At 34.5% G+C, this 10,079-nt stretch overlaps 1 protein-coding gene across 3 annotated transcripts; it reads left to right on the top strand.

Moving 5' to 3' along the window:
- Positions 1 to 966: 966 nt before the first annotated feature.
- Positions 967 to 5,426, top strand: LOC126732353 (MDIS1-interacting receptor like kinase 2-like). Of its 3 annotated transcripts, XM_050435137.1 has the most exons (5): positions 967 to 1,427; positions 1,720 to 2,455; positions 2,528 to 4,144; positions 4,356 to 4,748; positions 5,140 to 5,426. In XM_050435137.1, exons 1-4 carry the CDS (start codon positions 1,377 to 1,379, stop codon positions 4,730 to 4,732), a joined length of 2,781 nt encoding a protein of 926 aa, XP_050291094.1. In that variant the 5' UTR covers positions 967 to 1,376; the 3' UTR covers positions 4,733 to 4,748; positions 5,140 to 5,426. The 3 variants fall into 3 exon arrangements, with proteins under 3 accessions (XP_050291094.1, XP_050291093.1, XP_050291095.1); XM_050435136.1 differs by having other exon boundaries at positions 967 to 2,455; XM_050435138.1 differs by lacking the exon at positions 4,356 to 4,748 and having other exon boundaries at positions 967 to 2,455.
- The last annotated feature ends 4,653 nt before the right edge of the window (positions 5,427 to 10,079 follow it).

The raw sequence follows: 10,079 nt of genomic DNA, 5'->3' as shown, positions 1-10,079 counted from the left end.
TATTGACTGGTACAGAAATATATCGTTCTGCTAACCAAATCGGTACAGCCTCCGATATGAGATTGACTCCCTTATTCTAATGGCAAAGCTTATTGTTAATAGACTTTATATGCAAATATTAGCCTTTTCACACGCACTCTACACGATGTGATAAGGCTCTTCTTTTTATTTTAAGTTTAATATAATTTTTCAACTTGAAATTATCTAGTGAGTACTGATAGTGAGGTTACACAAAAAATGATTTTTATAAAACTAAAATTTAGGATTTAAAATGGAGTAAACTGCTGATTTAGTGTGTGCTAGTTTTTAGGGAAAAAAAAAAATCAAACGTATGTGAGATAGAAAGTGTTATTGGTTCACAATATTTTTACAACAAATTATTGGTGATTAGTTGTTATTGGTTCATATTTGAATCTAGCACTGAGATTACTTTTTTAACCCAACAATAACAACCAGTAATAGCCTGTTACTTAAGATTTATTGTAAAAATGTTGTAGACAGATTTGTTGTAAAAATATTATAGACATATTATTTCTCTATTTAGATAGAAAGTGTGCTAATTTTTAGGAAAAAAATTTCTCGAGTAAATTTTTTATTTTGTTGAATATCAATTTTAACCTTATTTTTTATTTTTTAAGAATAAAAATTATCAAATTACATTAGAGATATTTTTAACATTTTTAGTAGTCATAACTAATTTTCCAAATTCTCTAAATACATAGGAACAAAAGCATGGTGACATGACAAAGCCGTCTGCATTGGACGATAGCTTGGAAAAAGTCATTAGTTTTGAAAGTGTGAAAGTGAGAGGAATCTATCTTCTCGCCGTGTGGATTCTTTGTAATCGCAAAGAATGAGACATGCACCCCCATTAATTTCTTTTTCTTTTTCTAATCCACATCACACGCCTAAGACCTACAAGTACAACCTACATGTCATTACAATTTCCAACGAGCCCTCATCTTTACACGATTAAACTTTATCAAAAAAAAAAAAACTTTATCACTTCACTATCAAACATTTCTTTATTTTCCAAGACTCTTTCACCTCCATCACAGGTTCACAGCTCTCTCAATCTTTCACCTCAGACTCTCTCTTTCTCTTAACGCTTCAAACCTTCAGCTCTTCTCAAGGACTCAAAGCTTGCTGGATATTTACCGGTGCCGCCGCTCTCACCAAATGGCATGACTTCATCGTTAGTGTAAAGAGGAGTTAGAAACGAAGGGAGGCAGAAAGTATGGCTGCGTGAGGGGAGGGAAAGAAGCATTTTGTGTAATTTTGTACCGGTCCGGTATCCATTAACCTGCCGGAATCCGGTATATATCGCGGTATGGCCGAAACAGCTCCGGTACGTCCGGTATTTAAACCGCTACGAAATGCTAGCGTTTCTGTACCGGCGAAGGTTCCGGCACGGTAAATACCAGCTGGTACGGTACGAGATTGTCTTCCTTGCATCAGAATCTAGACTTGCTTTGCTTAGTAAAACTGTATTGAACCGAAGCAATCATCAATCATCCACCAAACATGCCATCCTCTGTTTCCATTTCCCCTGTTATATTTGTTTGGATTACTACTATCATAATCATAAACCATGCGAATACTACTGTTGCAAAACCTCAATCATCGTCACTAGCCCAGGAATCAAAGGCTCTGAAACAGACTCACTGGTGGCAGTGGTGCTATTATGAAAACATAACCATAAGTCCTTGCGATTTGCAGGGTATCGTTTGCAATGATGGTAGAAGCGTGATAGAGATCAACTTAAACAAAGCAAAATGGTTACACGATATGCAACCCTACTTAAGCAATTTTAACTTCTCTTCATTCCCAAATTTGGTCCGATTCAAGCCAGCAGGAGTGCGGCTACATGGGAGCATCCCACCAGAGATTGGTAGTGTTTCTAAACTCACTCACCTCAACTTATCTCGGAATCTTCTTTCAGGTGAGCTACCTCTCTCACTCGCAAAACTCACTCAATTAGAGAAGCTTGATATTTCTTTCAATCAAATGAGCGGTCCAATTCCCTTACAATTGGGAAACCTGAGAAGTCTTGTTGAATTATACCTGGGTGGAAATTACTTCAGTGGTACGATCCCTTCAACTCTTGGTCTTTTGACTTGTCTCACTCATCTTGATTTACATTCAAATCAAATCAACGGTACTATCCCTTCTCAAATATATAATCTGAAGAATTTGATGGCTCTGCATTTTGATGATAACAATCTTTTTGGTCCTATTTCTTCAAAAATTGGAAACCTGAAAAATGTGGTTTCTCTAAACCTTTCTCATAACTTGCTCATTGGTCCACTTCCTCATACTTTGGGTTGTTTGACAAACTTGACCCTTCTCTCTCTTGATTCCAACCAAATCAGTGGCCCCATTCCCCTAGAAATAGGAAACATGAGAAAGTTGAGGCACTTGGATCTCCATAATAATAGCCTTACTGGTTTAATACCTTCGACTCTGGGGAACTTGACCAAATTGGCTTCTTTAAATCTTAGTGTCAACAATCTTGTTGGTAAAATACCTTCAACTCTGGGGAACTTGACCAAATTGGATTTTTTAAATCTTAGCGTCAACAATCTTGTTGGTAAAATTCCTCCATACGTGGGTCATTTAACCAATTTAAGCTATTTGGATATTCATTCAAATCAAATAAATGGTTCAATTCCCACGGAAATAAGGAATTTGACAAAATTGGTTTTTTTGGATCTTGGTGTTAACAATCTCTCTGGTACAATTCCTCCGGTCTTTGGTCATTTAGCCACATTATGCTATCTGGACATTCATTCAAATCAAATAAATGGTTCCATAAATTCAACAATGGGAGATTTGCAATTTATGAAAAAGTTGGATCTATCAAATAACCACATATCTGGAATCATTCCACATGAGTTAACTCAATTAACCCGATTGGAATATCTTAATCTTTCCTTGAACAAACTTTCTGGTGAGATACTACCTAATATAGGTAATCTCTATAGTCTTTCTGTTCTAGACCTCTCCCACAACAATCTGAGCGGATCCATTCCAACTCAACTTGGTTATTGCTTTTTTTTGGGTCAATTGTTTTTGAGCTACAACCGCTTTAGTGGAACCATTCCTCCTGGAGTTTCATACTCAGATAAGCTGACTATTTTTGACCTTAGTCATAACTTGTTTAGTGGAAATATACCTCTTCAACTTGGGTACTCAAAAAACTTACGACACGTGGATCTCAGCTCTAATACTCTTACTGGGCACATTCCTAGCACACTTGTTTTCCATTGCCAAATCAATTTGTCTTACAACTACTTGGAAGGTCAAATCCCAGATGGTTTTTGGAGATATAATACACTCAGGTCAGTTATGGGCAACAAGAATTTATGTGATGACCACATCTCAGGAATACCTCATTGCTCCACAGGGATTAAGAAATCCTCAAATTTGATTAAGATCATTATTCTGGCCCCTGTTATCCTCGGCTTCTTATTACTTGGAGTTGGAATTGTGTTCCTCTCTCGCCGAAAGGTAATTAGGAATAATAAAAATGAGTGTAAAGCAATGAGGAATGGAAATTTATTCTCAATATGGAATTATGATGGAAATATTGCATTCGAAGACATCATTGCAGCAACAGAGGACTTTGATATCAGATATTGCATTGGAACTGGTGGTTATGGCAGTGTTTACAAAGCAACACTACCAAGTGGAAAAGTGATTGCCCTTAAAAAACTTCACCATTTAGAATCTCAGGAGCCAGCTTTTGACAAGAGTTTTAGGAATGAAGCCAAAGTCTTATCTGAAGTTCGTCATCGAAACATTGTGAAGCTTTATGGGTTTTGTCTACACAACCGATGCATGTTTTTGGTTTATGAATACATTGAAAGAGGAAGCTTATTTTATGCCATAAGCAATGATGTTGAAGCTAAGGAACTGAATTGGAAGAAGCGGGTGAATATCATTAAAGGAATAGCAAATGCTTTATCATACTTGCATCATGATTGCATTCCAACAATTGTCCATCGAGACTTGACCACAAGCAACATTTTATTGAACTCAGAATTTGAGGCTTTTGTTGCAGATTTTGGCATTGCTAGACCCCTAAATCCTGATTCCTCCAATTTAACCACACTTGCTGGCACCTGCGGATATATTGCCCCAGGTAAATATTTAGCTACTACATACACAAACACACTTTTTAGGAAACATGAGATTAATGATTGATCATATGTTCACATATATATTAGAAAGATTAAATTGATGATATGTGCCAAAGTGGCTACATAATTGTCCTAGTATAGGAGGATATTTCTAACAGGTTTCTTTCTCTAAGTCTTTTAGTTGTGCTCACCCTTTTTTGTGTTATGTCTTAGAACTTGCCTACACCATGGTTGTGAACGAAAAATGTGATGTCTATAGCTTTGGTATAGTGGTGCTTGAAACAATAATGGGAAGGCATCCAGGAGAGCTTATATCCTCATTAGCATCATCATCTGCTCGACATATCATGCTGAAAGATGTCTTAGATCCTCGCCTTTCACCTCATATTAACCAAACAATTGCTCAAAATGTGGTTTTAGTTGTGACACTAGCATTGGCCTGCCTACGTTCCAATCCTAAATCTCGCCCTACAATGAAACAAGTGTCACAAGAAATCCTTGTTCGGAAGCCGCCACTACTCAAGCCGTTTTATGAAATTTCAATGTGGGAGTTGATGAATCAAGAAATATACTTGGTAGACAAAAATTAGAAAAAGTTTAGATAAGGTGAGTAATCTATTTTCTTTTGGACGCTATCTAAATATATTATAGCAAAATGGATTATGCCATCAATTACATGATTACATTGTTGTAGACACAAAGGAAGCTGTACCAACCATTAGTACTGTTAGTAGGTTTTAAAAATACTTCAAGACGCAACATGAAAGCATAATAAAGCCTATAAAAAAATTGTTGGTGCCGCTTCATGTGTCCAACCCAAACTTTAGGCATTGCTATTACCCTTCACATCTAAAGTTTAGAAATCATCTTATCAGAAAAAAAAATAAATAAATAAACGAACTTTAGAAATCATAATTGATTGCAAAGCTGTTATTGATTTTATAACTAATCAAGGCTCTTATAATAGCTTCCTTCCTGCTGTAATTTCTAATTGCAGGTCTTTGGTGACCCATCTTCAGTAGGTGCAGTAGACAAAGCCATCCATACCGGGAAGACAACACTAGCACTGACCGATTACCTAAAAGGGGTGGACTATTGAATAATGATTTTGTTGTATATTTCTATATTTATACCTCATACCATTGTTGTCCTTACTGCACCACCAGGATGCTGATAAGTTGTATTTTCCCAGGATTGCAAATGTGTTGACTTTTTATTCCCACAATAAGTCTTTAATAACGTCCTCTATGCCTAACTAAATTGATTAAATTGTTATCACTGCTAGCTTCTTTACTTGGGGTACCTAACAGCTTCATCTACTGCAACAACAGTATTCATTTGATTGCCACCAGGTACTATTCATCTCAGTGCCTTCAACAAGAAAGTTTCCACAAAAGCCTATGGCCTAATAGTTCCATGTTTCAATGCCAAACTCTCTAATGCAAATTTCAAAGCATTGTCTACAAGCTACAAGCACATAGTTTTTTCTTTTTTGGATGAGTACAAGCACATAGTTAATATATATTCCAGTACTACGTAAATTACATTTCATGACAAATATTTTCATAAAAAGAAACAGTAAATTACAGTGTAGAAGTAAAATTCACACTACAATTTAGAAAATTTAACAAGGTCCTCAAAATTTTGAACGTAGAGGCCACGCCAAGAGTGGCTGCAAAAGGCTAAGAAAAATGTACACTGTGAGCAAGTGAGAGTAGTCATCACTAGAATATTTTTTGACCCGGTCACAGTAACACCTATAGAAGGAAACAAAGCCTTACTGTTTTGCTCCTTCTATCCCAATTCTATAGATTAAAGCACCAACTTTACGAATTCGTTTCAATTTAAAACTTTTTTTTTTTCCTCTCCGTTATTCATTGTCGATATTCACGGCCATAATAGAGTAGACAAAAGTGAGAAGCAATTGATTAAAATATGTGTTTCACTTGGGGCTTGTTCATAATTCAATTTGGGAGCCAGTGAACAAAAAGAGTAAAGAGCAAAAGCAGAGAAAAAACTTGAGTGAGGAAGTGATTGCTATAAAATTGAAATTGAACCAAGTGATTTTAGCTAAATCTCATAGAGATTTTAGGTCGTTCTCGTTGTCCCTATATTTTTCTAGATAAGCTGCTCACGTTCATAGGGACAAGTGCATGCAAGAACGTGATCGTAACTATTGAGAATTTAAGCACCTAGTTGTTCTTGAAGAAGTTTCTGTTCTGTGAGGAGTTAGCTAAGATTTTCGTATATGTTTAAATCTTGTGAAGTTTAGATCATTTGGATATTTTTAAGATTAGATGAATAAATATGTGCTTTATTTTGAGATTGAATTTACTTAGTTTGGAGTTTTTTTTTTATGTTGGATATACACGTGTGAGTGAAGTCCCATGTTGAATAATGATGAAAAGAACGAGTGGTTTAACAAGTCACATTAAAAATAGTGACTTGTTGAGTCAACTTGTATCATTTTCCTTTTCGTTTAAAGACTTTCATCGGTAAAGTCATGTTGTCCTTTTAGAGGGGAGACTCGGAATGGAAAATGAAAACTCTACTCTCTAAGAGCATTAGTATTGGTGGTACTAAAAAGCTAAATTACTATTTTTAGCACCACAATATACAAAAAGTGTGCTACATTGATGGTGGAATAGGTAAAAATTTTACTAAAATCAAATAATATTTTTTATTCTCCCTCTCATTAAAATAATATTTATTTATTTTTTCTTTTTCTTTTTTTCCTCCGTTCCAGTCACAATCTCACGTTTCTTTATCACATTAGTAATTTATAAAAAAGTTTGTAGTTGTAACATTTTCCTCATTTTAGTGACCATAAAAAATTTATAAATCTAAAATCTAAAACAAAATATACAAGCTCAGAAAAAATAGCTCAACAACAAAAATTTCCAATTGTAAAACTAAAAAAAAATTAAGCTCAATTAACCCATTTTATCCAAAATAAAAAATCCTGCCATTTTAAAAATTCTAAACAAAAATAATTTTGTTCTTATCCATACCAAAAAAAAAAAAAAAAAAATCTCAGCAACTAAGCAATAGTAGAATTAAAGGTTGAAATTGTCACACACAGCCAATAGTAAATCCGTCCCCCCTAACTCAAAGTTTTGGCTCCGTTCCTGCCTCTCTCTCATCTCTCTATATCAAAAAATAATGTAGTTAGCATAATTGAATCGTTTAATAATATTATGTACTTAGTTGAAATGGTATTCTTCAGTATTGTTCCCATCTGAGAGAGAGGACTGGTCAATATAGATTTTTTTTTAGAGATAGTTTTAACCTATAACATCCGCTCCAACGGGTCTATATAGATTAGAATCAAAGTATAGCATGTAGTTCCATAATAGAACCAATGACCACGTGTTAACCCTACCAACTAACGAGTAAATCTCATTGACAAGAATAGAACTATAGCTCCAGAAGAAGCAAACATTTGTCATATCCAATTGCACATAAAGGTTTTCATTCACATCTCTTTGTGGAGTACATTTGTAGTTAGATTGGCAGATAAAGGAGCTGAAGGCATATAACTTTAGTGCCAAAAAAAATGAAATAGGAAAAATTTGAACAAAATAGGTAAGATATACCTAATGTATTTTTTCTTGGATAAGTGATTAAAAAAATTTAATAAACAAATTTGGAGTTGGCTAATATTTGTTACTGGGCCAATGGCCAGTGGGCTTTATGGGTTAAACGGAGCGGAATGAAGCTCATAAAGCAGCGAGCATTTAATTAGAGTTTGTTTTGCTAATTTGAGTAGGCGAAAATACACTTTTGGTCCCCATATTTTGGGCCAATTCTCATTTTGATTCCTAAATTGATTTTGCTGTTAATGTAGTCCCTAAAAAAAGAAAATCGATTCTATTTTGGTCCTTGTCGTCAACCCATTAACGGAAATCTCCTACATGGCAAATAGAGTGCCCTGCTTGTTGATGTGATGCTGACGTGGCCATTAAAATATTGTTAAAAAAATTATTTGGCATTTTTTGAATGCCATGTCATCATTTAAATTATAAAAAATTTAATTTCTCAATTTTAATTAAAATTTTTTTACTTTTTTTCAAACAAAAATTTTACTTTATTCTAATTAAAATTATTTTTTTTATTCCAATCTCTATGATTCATATTCTTAGAAAATTAATCATTACTTTCTTATAATTGTCTTTGTCTTTCTTGTACTTTCTTTATAACCAAACACATCAAAACAAAATAAATTAATTAAACGTATTTCTTGTCTTTTATTTTTATTGCTTTAATTATTTTTTCAGAAGAACATGTTCATGTTCTTCATGTTCTTCCCTAGTGTTCTTCCCCATAATCAATCTCCAGCAAAGAACCAAACCCCAAACCCAGATCTCAACCAAACTCCAAACCCATATCTCCAGCAAAGCAAACCTTAGCCTTCAAATGCATAAATTTTCTTGGCAAACAAACATAGAAAAACCCACAAAAAAAACAAACAAAAACTCCCAAATCATCACCACCGAATCAAAGAACATGAATATTAAATCCAAGCAAAAGAATAAAAACCCAGCAACTAGTAAAGCACCACCACCTAATCAAATCTTCCAAAATTTCCCAGCAACCAGCAAAGCCTTAACATCAAATCTACAAAAATCCTAAACTAAAAACTTCCAAATCAACCTTAAAGAGAGGAAAAGAGAGACGGATTCAAACGCATAGTTTAATTATAAAGTTGGGTCGGGGTGTTACAGGTGAGGTAGAAAGAGGTGTGAGAACCACTTATCTCGTCTTCGCAACCATTGATCTGGGCTCTAATACCGAATCAGTGACAAGGGTTTCATACAATGGAGCCATAACTACACAAAAACAAAACTACTGAATTGGTGACTATGGTGAGTTATCATCAGATTTGATGGTGGCGAAGACCTCATCTTTGAGGCAGACCTTCTCGATGGGTCGATGAGTTTTCTTTCTTTGACAGCAGCGCAACCTCATTACTAAGTCTTGAATGAGTTCGATGATGGCGGAGATGAGATATTGAGATTAGAGAGAGTTTGGATCTGAGAGAGATTCCGTCGAGGGTGAAGAGAGAGAGAGAGAGAGAGAGAGAGAGAGAGAGAGAGAGAGAGAGAGAGAGAGAGAGAGAGAGAGAGGGAAAGTTTAGAGATATTTTCAAAATCTGATGAATGATGAGGTTAAAGAAAAAGAAAAAAGAATTAAGGTTAAAGAAAAAGAAAAAAGAATTAAAAAGATAATGATTTTTGTTTTTTTAAGAAATAATTTTAATTAAATTAGATTTAAGGTTTTTTTTTAATTTAATTTATTTTATTTTTATAAACTTTCTGATGTGGCTTTTTTAAAAATTAAAATGTTGATGTGGCTGTACACACAATTTTCGTAAAAGAAGAATCACACGATCACGAAATAGTGTAACAAATTATCTATTGTATTGATTTGTATACATGTGAGTACAATCCTCTGTATGACTCTTTACAATGAAAGAATACAATAAAACTCATCTGATTCGATCTCCAAGTAACTTTACGATCTGAATGGCCATGAAACTTGATCTTGAATCGTACTTTGATGTCTCCAAGTTGGATGTGGGATTGGATGTACTTGAGTTTTGATTTGAAGTTGAGGGCCGTTGGCTTGATCTCGAACTTAATTGAAGGAAAATCTCTACTTTGATTTGAAGAAATAGAAATGAGCCTTGATTTTGAGGGAGCAGGGGTGCTCTTTTGGACTTAGAGATGGCTCTCTATTTTGGCAGAGTGTCAGTAAGGTTTTTCTCTCTAAGCTTCTCCTCATTTTCTCATATGAGAAACCTCTATTTATAGGTAATTCAATAGCATTTGATTTGGAATTTTCTCTTAGCATTTATTGAGGGTTAATTATGAATTAATTTTGGTTTTCCATTTAATAAGAACCTTCCATATAAGTCTTTTCTTCAGACATTGTTAC

Source organism: Quercus robur, chromosome 6 (genome assembly GCF_932294415.1).
Source record: "Quercus robur chromosome 6, dhQueRobu3.1, whole genome shotgun sequence".
Taxonomy (NCBI): Eukaryota; Viridiplantae; Streptophyta; class Magnoliopsida; order Fagales; family Fagaceae; genus Quercus; species Quercus robur.
This window is presented reverse-complemented; position numbering and strand designations above follow the sequence as displayed.

Coding starts and splice junctions, on each gene's coding strand:
- LOC126732353 (XM_050435136.1), top strand. CDS start 1,525: ATGCCATCCTCTGTTTCCATTTCCCCTGTTATATTTGTTTGGATTACT. Junction 2,456..2,527: donor TAGCCTTACTGGTTTAATAC/CTTCGACTCTGG, acceptor TTGGTAAAATAC/CTTCAACTCTGGGGAACTTG. Junction 4,145..4,355: donor CTGCGGATATATTGCCCCAG/GTAAATATTTAG, acceptor GTTATGTCTTAG/AACTTGCCTACACCATGGTT.